The sequence below is a fragment of the Microcaecilia unicolor genome, chromosome 2, assembly GCF_901765095.1.
Source record: "Microcaecilia unicolor chromosome 2, aMicUni1.1, whole genome shotgun sequence".
Lineage (NCBI taxonomy): Eukaryota > Metazoa > Chordata > Amphibia > Gymnophiona > Siphonopidae > Microcaecilia > Microcaecilia unicolor.
Genome location: NC_044032.1, coordinates 292340141 through 292355083, shown reverse-complemented (window position 1 = coordinate 292355083; position 14943 = coordinate 292340141). Strand labels below are relative to the sequence as shown.

Here is a 14943-nt window from a genome sequence, read left to right as displayed (position 1 = left end):
GTATTGATAGCTTTCTTGACGAATTGGACCCAGACATGGATGAAATTCCGGCTGACCAGCTCCTGGACAAACGTCACCCTTCTTACCACTGAGGAAATTTCCACAGCAATATTCAAACTCTCTAAATCCCATTGCCACCTTGTCCCATGCCCTAACTACCTAATGGAAAATGCACCAACATGCTTCATTACAGACCTCACCACTCACTCAGATTTCCTCCTTCAACATAGATCCTTCCCCGCAGAATATGGTGACATATTACTCACACCAATACCAAAAAATATCAAGAAACCAGCAGATGACATCACCAATTACTGCCCTGTGGCCTCCATTCCTTTACTAATCAAACTGATGAAAAACAGAGTAACCTCCCAACTCAACGATTTCATACAAAAATTTTCCATCCTTCATGAGTCGCAGTCGTGCTTTCGACCTGCCCACAGCACGGAATTGATATTGCTCACCTTAATATCCAAATTCAAACATGAAATATCATTTGGAAACAACATCCTCCTCCTGTAGTTCGACTTGTCTAGCGCATTTGACATGGTAATTCATGATATTCTTACAAAATTACTGGATAAACTAGGGATCGGCGGAAACATCATTAAATGGATAAAAGGCTTCATCACCACAAGATCCTATCGAGTCAAATCAACCTTTATCTACCTCGTCTCCCTGGGCATAAAAATGCGGGGTACCCCAAGGATCACCTCTATCCCCAATTCTCTTCAACCTTATGATGACCCCTCTGGCCAAGTCCCTATCTAAATTTGGACTCAATTCCTTCATTATGCAGATGACGTCACTATATTCATTCCCTTCAAATCCAACAGCAGAAATCTCCGATAAAATAATCAATGGAATGAACATCTTAGCCTCTTGGGCCAAGGCTTTTAAGATGAAATTAAATAAGGAGAAAACACAATGTCTAATCCTTTCATCCCAATACTCTACATTCATCCCAACTACACTCATCACCCCAGACGTCACTATTCCCATATCCGACAACCTAAAAATTTTAGGAGTAGTATTAGACAACCACCTAATTCTAGAAAATCATGCAAAAGCAACGACAAAGAAAATGTTCAATATGATGTGGATGCTGAAACGCGTGAAATCATATCTTCCCCTAAAAACTTTCCTCAAATTGGTTCAATCCACTGTACTTACCCACGTTGACTATTGCAATAGTATTTTCATTGGATGCAAGACCCAAATCCTGAAAAAAACTTCATACCGCCCAAAACACGGCAGACAGACATATTTTTGGTAAGTCGTGATTTGAAAGTGCAAAACCTCTCCGTGAAAAGCTCCATTGGTTCCCTATTACTGAACGAATATATTTCAAAATCCACACGCTAATTCACAAGATTTACGGAGAAGCCCCTGGCTACATGCACAATCTGATTGATCTTCTTCCAACCAGAAACGGCTCTAAATCTTCTCAAACTTATCTCAATTTACATCTTCCCAATTGCAAAGGTCTTAAGTACAAAACATATTACGCATCCAGCTTTTGCATCATAGGCAGCCAACTCTGGAATTCCTTACCAAGATCCATTCGAATAGTCAATGATCTTCTGCCCTTCCGGAAGCTGTTAAAAACCTACCTCTTCAAGGAAGCCTACACAAACGACCTGACTTAATCTATACGCTACCCGGATTAGACTATGATGACAGAACCTTGAATATGCTCCCCTATTTAATCCTTTCCAAGCACATCCTTCTTCCAACCCCTCCCTACACATTCTCCCATACTAAACAACTTGATAATCCCATTACATACCTGCCTCCCTCTCCCCTACTTCTACCATCTTCCTCCCTTGCCCTTCTCACCTACCCACACCCAAATGACCACCTCTTCATTCATTATATTATAGCTGTATTCATTCTATTCACTTTGTAAACTTGATGTACTATGTAAGCCGCATTGAACCTGCTAGCGAGTGCGAAAGTGCGGGGTATAAGTGTTACAAATAAATAAATTCCCCAGCTAATACATACATGTTCCTCCCCATCCCTTTTTAATATCCCCCATTTTATCACACACTCATATGTGTCAGAAGGCCTCTTCCTGGCCGCATTGTCTCCAGCAGTCACTTGAAATATTTTTCTCAATCTAGTGCAGGAATTCTCAACCCTGTCCTCGGGACATACCTAGCCAATCGGGTTTTCAGGATACCGACAATGAATATGCATGAGATAAATTTGCATGCCCTACCTCCATTGTATGCAAATTTCTCATACATATTAAGTTTGGGTATCCTGAAAATCTGACTGACTAAGTGTGTCCTGAGGGGACTGGGTTGAGAACCCTGATCTAGAGATTTGCTCAGCCTTTTTTGTTTTCTTTTACCCCAGTAAGTCTAGAATCACTGTGTTGGAGAACCATATATGGTTGGATAGCAAATTGCAAATTTTTTGCTTATTCCAAAACAGATTTGACCTTGGCATGTTGGGGCCTATAGTTTTAGGGCTTCATTGGCCCATCTAAGATCCGATTTACAAAACTGACATATCAGTCTTTACACATGTTTAGCATCCCATTATTTAGATGCTAACTCCGGTTTACAGCAGGGTTAGGGCTGCCTGTTCTTCAGGGTTGTTTTGAGGAACAGGGCAGCCTGTAGCCCTTCTAAGACTTATTTTTATAATTTAGGGTTGCATTTCTTTAAAACAAGGGCATTTTAACCTGCTAAAACAGTTTGCTGACCTACTGGTAGTTGGTGAACGTCTTTTTGCATAAGAAGTCCTTACCTAGAAAGTCCCATATGTATGACTAAGGTGAAATGTTTGTCTTCAGAGAAAACAAAGTTGCTTACATTTGATAGCCACTGAAGATAGCAGTTCACTAGTCGCATAAACTCTTTCTCCTCTTTGTTGAACTTGATATTTTAATTACAGCACTCTGATGCACTCTGTGTGTCATTGTGAACTGTTGTGAATTTGGAGGCCTTAAGAAGTTCTGAAAATGTGTTCCCATGGTTGGTGCTTTTGGATGTCACCCATTTGTAAGACTAACAGCTGTGTTCAGAGAAGTCGTCTTAAAAGTAAGCAACTTTGTGAACTAGATAGATGTAGAAAATGAGATTAACTGTATGTGTATGTATGAATGTATCTGCAGGGGTGAAAATATCTTTTGCCTAGTTGGCACCTGCAATTAGGTCATAAACTTGAGAGGAAGACCATGGTAGCCTAGTGTAGTCCCTGATGCTGGGTCGTGGAAAACAGAAGCTAGTAACAGCTCCACTCTCATGAGGAGGATGAGGGGAGAGATGGAATAAATGGGAAAAGCAGAAACGAATACAAGCCAAAAAAACTTTTTCAAAATATATGATAGAAAAAAATTTCATTTTCCCTTAGATCCTAGAAATTTCAACTGGCACCTAAGTTCTTAAAATATTTTTTTCATATATAATGGTTTAGGTATAAATAATTCTGTGGTCATGCTCCTTGAGGCATCATGGCTTGCACTCTATTTTGTGTTACTAGGTCAGACAATTGAAGGACTCCTGATCAGCACTGCTAACCAGCTCCTCTTTTGCAGGGCATCAAACCAGCCAGCTTTAACAAGGTAACAGATCCTGAAGTGAAAGAGATTATTGAAAGCTGCATTCGCCAGAACAAAGCAGAAAGGTAAGTATGACTATGCTACTTTCTGTGTGGCACAGAACTGCCACTCTTTGTAAGCACATTCTGCAAACTCATGTTGCATGTTGATATACTGAAAGGGCAGTTATTGATAGAGCAGAGCTGGGGGTAATGGAGAGGGATCTCAAAGCATTATTACTTTACCTCCCTCTCTTCCTGAGGATGTGACTGCAAAAATATTATCCTATGCTACTCTTGGCATGAATTTGGGACAGTTTAAATTAAAACAGAACCTTATGAATACTTAAGCTTTGAAAATCTTTCTTTAGAACGTGTTCTACCCATTGGATCTAGTGTATTAACATCATCTTCCAGTGAGACACATAAGATCCTGTAGTGTGCTAAGGAAATGCATAGATATTTAGAGGGCAAGTCATAGTAGTTATGTCTAGTATAGTATATGAGTATTGTATGGTTCAGAATTACTAAGGCTTTTTCCTGTTCTTTGTGTATGTTGAAAAAGTTTAGCAACTCAAGCTCTTACTGTCTCAGTTCTGATATACTTTACTAAAACCCATGTTTTGCCATAGGCTGTCCATCAGAGACCTGCTCAACCACGCCTTCTTTGCTGAGGACACAGGGTTGAGAGTGGAGCTGGCAGAAGAAGATGATGCTGTAACACCTTCCTTGGCACTAAGGCTCTGGGTGGAAGACCCAAAGAAACTGAAAGGGAAACACAAGGACAATGAAGCCATAGAGTTCAGTTTCAACTTGGAGGCTGACAATCCTGAGGAAGTAGCTTCTGAAATGGTGTGTCATCCTTCTATTTGTTCCACTTTCCTATGCACTAAGACTATATCTATTCTGCGAGATGAACATAATCTTCTGTGCCTTATGTTCTCTTATGCAAGCCACAGGGCTCTCTGTTGGCATGCAAGATGAATCTATCATGTAGGTAGGTACTTGATGTAATCTGGTGATGCCGATATAGCTCGGAGCTAAAAATTAAATAGATAAAACTAACCAGGTTTCTCCAAGGACAAGCAGGCTGGACATCAACGCGTGGGTCATCGTCCGCGACGGCCCAGGAGCTCCGGAATTTTAGAAAAAACTTCTAGAAGGAGCGCGACGGGTGCGGGGACAACGCACCGCGAATGCGCGAGTGACTTTCCCACCCGCAACACCCGCGCGCTTCCCTCAGTTTCTTTTTCTCCGCTTCGCGAGAGAGAGTTCTTATCGAGTGCTCCTCGCATTTTCAGGCACAGGAGACTCTTCAGTCGCGTTTACGCGCTCCGTTTCTTGTTCCCCTTTTCTGTTTGTTTCGAAAAATTTAAAAAAAAACCCCCAATTTTTCCTTATTCTCTTAGGTTTTTTTCCTAAGTTTCCTTTCTCTCCGATCGCGGCCACTTTTAGGCCGCCCGGTCGCGCTCGTCCCTTTTTCTTTTTGTGCCTTTTTCAGTGACACCATCGAGTCGTTTGATTTTTCGACCGCTGTTTTTCCTCCCATGTCATCGAGGACTCCCAGCGGCTTCAAGCGCTGTTCCCGCTGCAACCGGACCACCTCATTGACCGATCCTCACGCTTGGTGGTTCCAGTGCCTTTGCCCCGACCATTTACCAGCTTCGTGTAAGCTTTGTAAGTTGATGGAAAAAAAAGGACCCAGGTGGCTTGAGAGGCTCAGCGCGAGAAGCTTTTTCCAGATCGGTCCGGTCCTTCGATGTCTGCATCGACATCGGTACCAAGGTCGACGACATCGACGTCGAGGGAAGCAGCATCGAGAGTCCAGGTAATGGCTGCCGAAAGACCTGCTACAGCTGGGAGCAGTGAGGCATTGAGTGGGTCTCCACCCGTCTCGAGGCCTACTACTATGCAGGCTCCCCGGGTCCGCCCTCAGTCGGACCCGGCCCCGAGGAGGCGTGAGGATTCCACGTCGTCCTCATCGGTACCGAGGAGTGTCGATGACGGGCGTCGGGCGAAGGCTAAGAAGCATTGCCATTGATCTCCTTCCTGTCACGGTACCGAGAGCTCCGGGGAGCCGAGAGAATCGGCACCCGAGAAGCGTCGGCGCCGGGAGGACCGCTCACCTCTCCATTCAGGAGGTGCTGACGCGTCGGACATCTGGCAGTGTTATGATCGTGGTCAGGACCCCTCTCAAACTTACCTTTTTCCTGGTGGTCAGCTTCTTAGCTGGCTTCCGTTTCTTCCGTCTGTCCTGTCTGAGCTACCTCTCTCTCTCTCTGCTGGCTGCTGCCAGCATGGGGTTAATTGTTTCTCTATACTGCAGCTGTGGGTGTGAACTGAGTTAGCTCTACCTCTCTCTGGGTGTACTGGCTTCAAGTGCTTCACGGTGCTGTATTGGTGTGGGTTGGGCATCTCTGGGTTTCAGTGTGCTGTATGCCTGGGTCTAGGGAGTGTGACATCATCTGGGAGGGCCTTGATAAGGAAGTGGTATTCTTTCCTTCAGGGCCTTTGCAACGTTTGCTTTAGGTAGGGTGGTGCAGTGTGCACTTCTGACTTTGTGTCTAGTTTCCCTGCTTGCTTTTGCTAAAGGTCCAGGTTAGTGTTAGTGCAGTGTGCACTTTGATTTGTGTTTAGCTTCCCTGCTTGTTTCCTTGTGGCTCCCCTGCTTCCCCTTCTGTGGCTTTAGAAGCTCTTCTGGGCTTGGAGCTTTAGTAGCCTTCTGTGTTTGGGGCTTTAGAAGCCTTCGACGTTTGGTGCTTTGGAAGCACTTCTGGTTCTGCTGTGTTTAAGCACTTCTGCTTTGCTTGGGTTTAGCTTCCCTGTTTTTCCCTTGTGGCTCCCCTGTGTCCCTTTTAGTGCTAGGAGCACTTCTGGTTGTTTGGTGCATAGGAGCACCTTAGTTAGTTTAGAGTTGTAGAGTACTGCTTTGTAGCTTGGTGCTTAGTAGCACCTGTTTAGCTTTCGGCTTAGGAAGTATCTTTGTTGACAGGGCTTAGGGAGCTCCTGTTAGTTTATGGCTTAGGAAGTCCCTTTCTTGTGCAGGGGCTTATGAGCACCCCTGGTAGGATAGGGCTTAGGTTTGTCAGTTTAGGATTTAGGAGCACTTCAGTTAGTTGAGTACCTGGAGCACTCCTGCTTCACTTGTTCTAGTCCTGGTCCCCTGTGTCGTTCCGGTTAATCCTGTAAGTCCTGCCGGCCACTCGAACCCAGGGGCTCAACCTTTGGGGGGCAGGTGGCTAAGTGCAGGTGAACTGTACCGACCATTCCAGTGTGCTCCAGTCCTGTGTTCTCCAGTCCGGGGGATTCCAGTCCTGTGTCCTCCGTCCGGGGGATTGCAGTCCAGTGTGTTCCTGCTCGCTGGGCGGTGCCTGCAGTCCCTGCCTGTGCCGGTGTGGCTTGCCCAGCGTTTGGTTGGTGGGTTTTGCCTGCTGCTGTCGCTCCTCGTCAGCAGCCCAAGGGCTCACGTTTGCTCCAGAGCCCGGCCCCGTGGGCTCTGAACCTGAGAACCTGACAGGCAGCCAGGTACCGGTTCTCAAACCTCATCTGATTCCTGGCACCGACTCCGGTACCCGGCCCCACAGCTTGTTCCAATTGCAGCCCTCGATGAGTGTCTCAGGCCATGCTTCCAGGACTTCTGGAAGGGTGATGCATCCTTCTACCTTGGTACCCGCAGGTGCTTGCCGCCTACGGTACCTACTGCTGAGACGGTGGTCTTGCCCATCTCCTGTGTGGAGGTCCCAGGCTTTGGTACTGCTGTGCAGTGCCTGAGCCGGCTGCCACCCGGGGTGGGACTCTCCCTCGACATCGGTAGAGGAAGCTTCGCCGGATTCCAGGCTAAGGTCCACTTCTCGACGCTTTTCACGAGGGCATCGGTCCTCAAGGTCGAGGCAGGCTCGGGTCGGGCTGCTCTTCGAGAGCTCTTGTCCGACACCGAACAGGAACACTCATGAGGAGAAGAGGAAGACCCCAGTTATTTTTTGGAGGAAGATTCTCAGGGGCTTCCTTCTGATCCCACGCCACCTATTGAGGTTAGACAATCTCCACCTGAGTGTCTCTCCTTTTTATCTTTTGTGCGGGAAATGTCCTTTACCCATGGAGGATGTGGATGAGCCCAGGGCTGAGATGTTCGAGGGCCTGGATTATCCTTCTCAGCCAAAAGAGGTTGCAGCGCCCCCCTGCACAATACACTCAGTGAAGTGAGTGTTGCGGAATTGGTCCTTGCCCTCTATCTAATTCAGTTGTCACAAAAAAGTCCAAGTCCCAATCAAGAGTCCAGGTGAGCCTGTGATGGTGAAGGCCCACTTCCTCACGATTCCATGGTGGTGGACTCTGCTCTCAGAAGATCCAAGAGTACTAGGGACTATGCTTCGGCGCCCCCGGGCAGAGGGTCTAGGACCTTGGATTCTTTTGGGAGGTGTACGTATCAGGCCAAGATTCAAACATACCAGCTGTACACCAGCATCCACTTACGGAACTCGATAAAGCAACTGTCCAGTTTGGTTGAAGCGCTTCCTCCTGACTTGCTGGCCTTTTCACCAGGGTGTCAGGCAGCAGAAGGTGTGTCGCAAATTCCTGGCCAGGGGAGCTTTTGATTCTTTTGATGCTGCATCCAGGGCGGCTGCTCAAGGTATCGTGATGCGCAGACTCTCCTGGCTGCGTGTCTCGGACCTGAATCAGAAGACCCCGCACCGTATGGTGGATGTTCCTTGCCGGGGGGACAAACTTTTTGGAGAGAAGGTTGAGGATATGGTTGATTCCCTCAAAAAGCACCATGATGCTATGGACTCTCTCGCCTGCCGTACGCCTGTCTTGCTACTACCTCCTCCTCTAGGAGGTTTTTTGGAGGGAGGAGGAGTGCTCCCTATTCCTCTAATAGGCGTAGGTACACTCCTGCTTCACGACAGCCTGTTCGGGCTCGCTCTCGTCAGCAGTGTGCGCCTCAGGCCCCTCCGGCTCCCCAGCAAAAACAGGGGATGGGCTTTTGACTGGCTCCAGAGCAGCATAGCCGACATCAAAGTGTCTGTACCGGATGATCTTCCTGTAGGAGGGAGGCTTATATTTTTTCACCAAATTTGGCCTCTGATAACCTCCGACAGGTGGGTTCTCCAAAGAGTCCGGTCCGGATACGCTCTTAGTCTGGAATCTATACTTCCCAATTGCCCACCGGGAGCTCATCCTTCAGTTCCCAGCACAGGCAGGTACTTGCAGAGGAACTCTCCGCCCTTCTCAGCGCCAGTGTGGTTGAGCCCGTTCCACCAGGGCAGGAAGGGCTAGGATTCTATTCCAGGTACTTTCTTGTGCAAAAGAAAACAGGGGGGATGCGTCCCATCCTAGACCTCAGAGGCCTGAACAAATCCCTGGTTCGAGAAAAGTTCAGGATGCTTTCTCTGGGCACCCTCCTTCCTATGATTAAGGAAAACGATTGGCTATGCTCTCTGGACTTAAAGGACGCCTACTCTCACATTGTGATGCTTCCAGCTCACAGGCAGTACCGCTCCGATTTCGTCTGGGAACTCAGCTTTTTCAGTACTAGCGTACTGCCCTTTGGTCTTGCATCTGCGCCCAGAATGTTTACAAAGTGCTTGGCAGTTTGTCGCAGCAGCATCGCTACGCAGACTGGGAGTGCATGTGTTCCCGTATATCTCGACGATTGACTGGTGAAGAACACCTCAGAGGCAGGGGCCCTACAATCCATGCTGATCAACTATTCAACTGCTCGAGACTTCGGGGAGTTTGTAATCATTATCCCCAAGTCCCATCTGGTCCCAGTACAGAGAATTGGAGTTCATGAGGAGCTCTGTTGAACACACAGACTCTCGGGCCTATCTACCCCAGCATGGGCAGACATCTTCTGTTCCTAGTTTTCCTTGGCTCGAGCGCTCAACATATCACAGCTCGGCAGATGTTGAGACTTCGGGGCCCATATGGCCTCCACAGTTCAATGTGACTCCCGATGGCCACGTCTACACATGAGATCGGCTCAGTGGACTCTAGCTTCCCATGGTGTCAGGCTACGGGGGATCTAGAGGATGTCATCCATCTCTCCACTGACTTTCGCAATTCCCTTCAGTGGGAGAACCATCATTCGCTCCATCTGGTCTTGGGACGCTCATTCCAAATTCTCAGCCCCAAATAGTCCTGACGACGGATGCATCCCTCTGGGGTGGGGGAGCTCATGTTGATGGCTCCACACTCAAGGAGTTTGGTCCTTCCAGGAAAAGCGTCTTCAGATCAATCTCTTGGAATTACGAGCGATCTGGAATGCACTAAAGACTTTCAGAGATCGGCTATCCAATCAAATTATCCTAATTCAGACAGACAATCAGGTTGCCATGTATTACACGAACAAGCAGGTGGGCACCGGATCTCGCAGTCTGTGTCAGGAAGCAGTCAAGATGTGGCTTTGGGCGCACCAGCATGGAATGCTTCTCCAGGTTACATATCTGGCAGGCGTAAACAGTCTGGCCGACAGGTTGAGCAGGATCATGCAAACTCACGAGTGGTCACTCAACATGGACATTGTCTTGCAAGATCTTCCGAGCGTGGGGTATCCCCCTCGTGGATCTTTTTGCCACTCATTACAATCAAAAGGTTCCTCATTCGGCTCCAGGCTTCAGGCCTACGGCAGACTAGCGTCAGATGCCTTTTCTCCTTCATTGGGGGAGGGGTCTCATGTACTCGTATCCTCCCATTCTTTAGTAGGGAAAACCTCTGCTGAAACTCAAACAAGATCGCGGAACCATGATTCTGATAGTGCCTTGGCCTTGTCAGATATGGTTCCCTCCTCTTCTTCTGGACTTGTCGTCAGAAGAACCTTGGAGATTGGACTGTTTTCCGACCCTCATCACTCAGAACTAGGGGTCGCTTCTACATCCCAACCTCCAGTCTCTGGCTCTCACGGCCTGGATGTTGAAGCTTAGGAATTGCCTCTTTAGGTCTCCTCATAGGGTGTCTCCCGAGTCTGTCTTGCTTCCAGGAAAGATTCCACGAAAAGGAGTTATGCTTTTAAATGGAGGAGGTTTGCTGTCTGGTGTGACAGCAAGGCCCTAGATCCTTTCTCTTGTCCTACACGGACCCTGCTTGAGTACCTTCTACACTTGTCAGAGTCTGGTCTTAAGACTAACTCAGTAAGAGTTCACCTTAGTGCGATCAGCGCTTATCATCAGCGTGTAGAAGGTCAGCCTATCTCTGGAAAGCCTTTAGTTGTTCGTTTTATGAGAGGTTTGCTTTTGTCAAAGCCCCCTGTCAAACCTCCACCAGTGTCATGGGATCTCAACGTCGTTCTCACCCAGCTGATGAAGCCTCCTTTTGAGCCACTGAATTCCTGCCATCTGAAGTACTTGACCTGGAAGGTCATTTTTTTGGTGGCTGTTACTTCAGCTCATAGAGTCAGTGAGCTCCAAGCCCTGGTAGTTCATGCTCCCTACATTAAATTTCACCATAACAAAGTAGTCCTCCGCACTCATCCTAAGTTCCTGCTGAAGGTGGTGTCTGAGTTCCATCTGAACCAGTCAATTGTCTTGCCAACATTTTTTCCCCGTCCGCATACCTGCCCTAGTGAGGACAAGTTGCATACCTTGGACTGTAAGAGAGCATTGGCCATTTACGTGGAGCGGACAAAGCCCTATAGACAGTCCGCCCAGCTGTTTGTTTCTTTTGATCCCAACAGGATGGGGGTTGCCATTGGAAAACGCACAATGTCTAATTGGCTAGCAGATTGCATTTCCTTTACTTATGCCCAAGCTGGGTTGACTCTGGAGGGCCATGTCACGGCTCATAATGTTAGAGCCATGGCTGCGTCAGCGGCTCATCTGAAGCCAGCTTCTATTGAAGAGATTTGTAAGGCTGCGACGTGGTCATCAGTCCACACATTCACATCTCACTACTGCCTGCAACAGGATACCCGACGCGACAGTCTGTTTGGGCAGTCGGTGTTACAGAATCTGGGGTTTAGAATCCAACTCCACCTACCTAGGCCCATTTCTGTTCTGTTCCAGGTTGCACTCTCACTTAGTTGTGTTTGTTTTCAGGTCAATCTCAGTTATGTCCTCGCCGTTGCGAGGCCCAATTGACCATTGTTCATTGTTCTGAGTGAGCCTGGGTGCTAGGGATACCCCATGCGTTGATGATGTCCAGCCTGCTTGTCCTCGGAGAAAATGAAGATACCTGTAGCAGGTATTCTCCGAGGACAGCAGGCTGGACATCATCACAACCCTCCTTCCTCCCCTTTGGAGTTGTTCTTTCTACTTTGCTTGTTTATATAACTGAGGGAAGCATGCGGGCGTCGCGGGCGAGAAATCACTCGCTCATGCGCGGTGCGTTGTCCCCCCGCCCGTCGCGCTCCTTCTAGAAATTTTTTCTAAAATTCCGGAGCTCCTGGGCCTTCGCGGACGACGACCCATGCCCTGTACAACAGGCGTGGACGCTGTTTAAAAATACCATCCTGGAGGCCCAGGCCATACATATTCCGCGAATTAGAAAAGAAAGACGGAACTCCAAAAGACACCCGGCCTGGTTGAAAAGTGAGGTGAAGGAAGCTATTAGGGCTAAAAGAAACGCCTTCAGAAAATGGAAGAAGGAACCGTCTGAAAATAACAAGAAACAGCATAAGGAGTGTCAAAGCAAATGCAAGGCGCAGATTAAGAAGGCCAAGAGGGAGTATGAAAAAAAGATAGCATTAGAGGCAAAAAAACATAGTAAAAATTTTTTTCGGTATATTAAAAGCAGGAAGCCGGCAAAAGAATCGGTTGGGCCGCTGGATGACCGAGGGGTAAAAAGGGGCGATCAAGGAAGACAAAGACGTAGCGGAGAGACTGAATGAATTCTTTGCTTCGGTCTTCACCGAGGAAGATTTGGGTGGGATACCGGTGTCGGAAATGGTATTTCAAGTGGACGAGTCGGAGAAACTTACTGACTTCACGGTAAACCTGGAGGACGTAATGGGGCATGTTTGGCAAACTGAAGAGTAGCAAATCTCCTGGACCGGATGTATTCATCCTAGAGTACTGATAGAACTGAAAACGAGCTTGCGGAGCTACTGCTAGTGATATGCAACTTATCCTTAAAATCGAGCGGGGTACCGGAAGATTGGAGGGTGGCCAATGTAACGCCCATTTTTAAAAAAGGCTCCAGGGGAGATCCGGGAAATTATAGACCGGTGAGTCTGACGTCGGTGCCGGGGAAAATGGTAGAGGCTATTATCAAAAACAAAATTACAGAGCACATCCGAGGACTTGGATTACTGAGACCAAGTCAGCATGGCTTTTGTGTGGGGAAATCTTGCCTGACCAATTTACTTCAATTCTTTGAAGGAGTGAACAAACATGTGGACAAAGGGGAGTCGGTTGATATTGTGTATCTGGATTTTCAAAAGGCGTTTGACAAGGTACCTCATGAAAGGCTACAGAGGAAATTGGAGGGTCATGGGATAGGAGGAAATGTCCTATTGTGGATTAAAAACTGGTTGAAGGATAGGAAACAGAGAGTGGGGTTAAATGGGCAGTATTCACAATGGAGAAGGGTAGTTAGTGGGGTTCCTCAGGGGGTCCGTGCTAGGACCGCTGCTTTTTAATATATTTATAAATGATTTAGAGATGGGAGTAACTAGCGAGGTAATTAAATTTGCTGATGACACAAAGTTATTCAAAGTCATTAAATCGCGACAGGATTGTGAAAAATTACAAGAGGACCTTACGAGACTGGGAGACTGGGCGGCTAAATGGCAGATGATGTTTAATGTGAGCAAGTGCAAGGTGATGCATGTGGGAAAAAAGAACCCGAATTATAGCTACGTCATGCAAGGTTCCACGTTAGGAGTTACGGACCAAGAAAGGGATCTGGGTGTCGTCGTCGATAACACACTGAAACCTTCTGCTCAGTGTGCTGCTGCGGCTAAGAAAGCGAATAGAATGTTGGGTATTATCAGGAAAGGTATGGAAAACAGGTGTGAGGATGTTATAATGCCGTTGTATCGCTCCATGGTGCGACCGCACCTTGAGTATTGTGTTCAATTCTGGTCGCCGCATCTCAAGAAAGATATAGTAGAATTGGAAAAGGTGCAGCGAAGGGCGACTAAAATGATAGCGGGGATGGGACGACTTCCCTATGAAGAAAGATTAAGGAGGCTAGGGCTATTCAGCTTGGAGAAGAGACGGCTGAGGGGAGACATGATAGAGGTATATAAAATAATGAGTGGAGTGGAACAGGTGGATGTGAAGCGTCTATTCACGCTTTCCAAAAATACTAGGACTAGGGGGCATGCGATGAAACTACAGTGTAGTAAATTTAAAACAAATCGGAGAAAATTTTTCTTCATCCAACGTGTAATTAAACTCTGGAATTCGTTGCCGGAGAAAGTGGTGAAGGCAGTTAGCTTAGCAGAGTTTAAAAAGGGGTTGGACGGTTTCCTAAAGGACAAGTCCTTAAACCGCTACTAAACGGACTTGGAAAACTCCAAAATTCCAGGAATAACATGTATAGAATGTTTGTACGTTTGGGAAGCTTGCCAGGTGCCCTTGGCCTGGATTGGCCGCTGTCGTGGACAGGATGCTGGGCTCGATGGACCCTTGGTCTTTTCCCAGTATGGCATTACTTATGTACTTATGATGTCCAGCCTGCTGTCCTCGGAGAATACCTGCTACAGGTAAGTATTTTCATTTTTTCTCTGCATGCACATGACTCCTGCCAGTACTGTGACGTGAAATAGTTTGCCTCCTCCTGAATTCCTCTATTGCATATATATGTCAGTCTGAATGGTTTTTGATCTTTAAACAAAATATACCCTGATATTAGACAAAGGGAACCTCAGTAAACCCATAACAGTTTTTAAATTTATTATGTCATTGTGACCATCTATTTATTTATTTATTTGTTTGTTTGTCACATTTGTATCCTACATTTTCTCACCTATTTGCAGGCTCAATGTGGCTTACATATTACTGTAAAGGCTTTCACCTAGTCTGGTAGAGAAACAAATACAAGGTGATATTGTGGTCGAATAAAGGTACGTGTGTATCAGGTACAATGGGGTTTGATGAGAGGAAGGTTATATAGTGTCCATTATGAGCTTTGGTTTTGCTGTGTTGCCGAGTGTAGGTATCTTTTGTTGGGTCGGTGGGGTATGCCTTTTTGAATAGGTAGGTTTTCAGTGATTTCCTGCAGTTTAGGTGGTCATAGGTCGTTTTCACAGCTTTTGGCAGTGTGTTCCATAATTGTGTGCTTATATAGGAGAAGCTGGATTCGTAGGTTGCTTTGTATTTGAGTCCTTTGCAATTTGGGTAGTGGAAGTTTAGGTATGTTCGAGATGAACTAGATATGTTTCTGATTGGTAGGTCAATGAGGTTTGTCATATATCCTGGGACATGGTCGTAGATAATTTTGTGGACCAGG

General features: G+C 46.9%; 1 protein-coding gene across 1 annotated transcript in view; it reads left to right on the top strand.

The window, feature by feature from the left end:
* WNK3 (WNK lysine deficient protein kinase 3) overlaps nucleotides 1-14943 on the top strand; it is a 584725-nt gene that overhangs the window by 283705 nt on the left and 286077 nt on the right. The window contains 2 exon segments of the mRNA XM_030194275.1: nucleotides 3551-3639; nucleotides 4185-4404. Of these exon segments, the coding sequence (XP_030050135.1) occupies nucleotides 3551-3639; nucleotides 4185-4404 (309 nt within the window).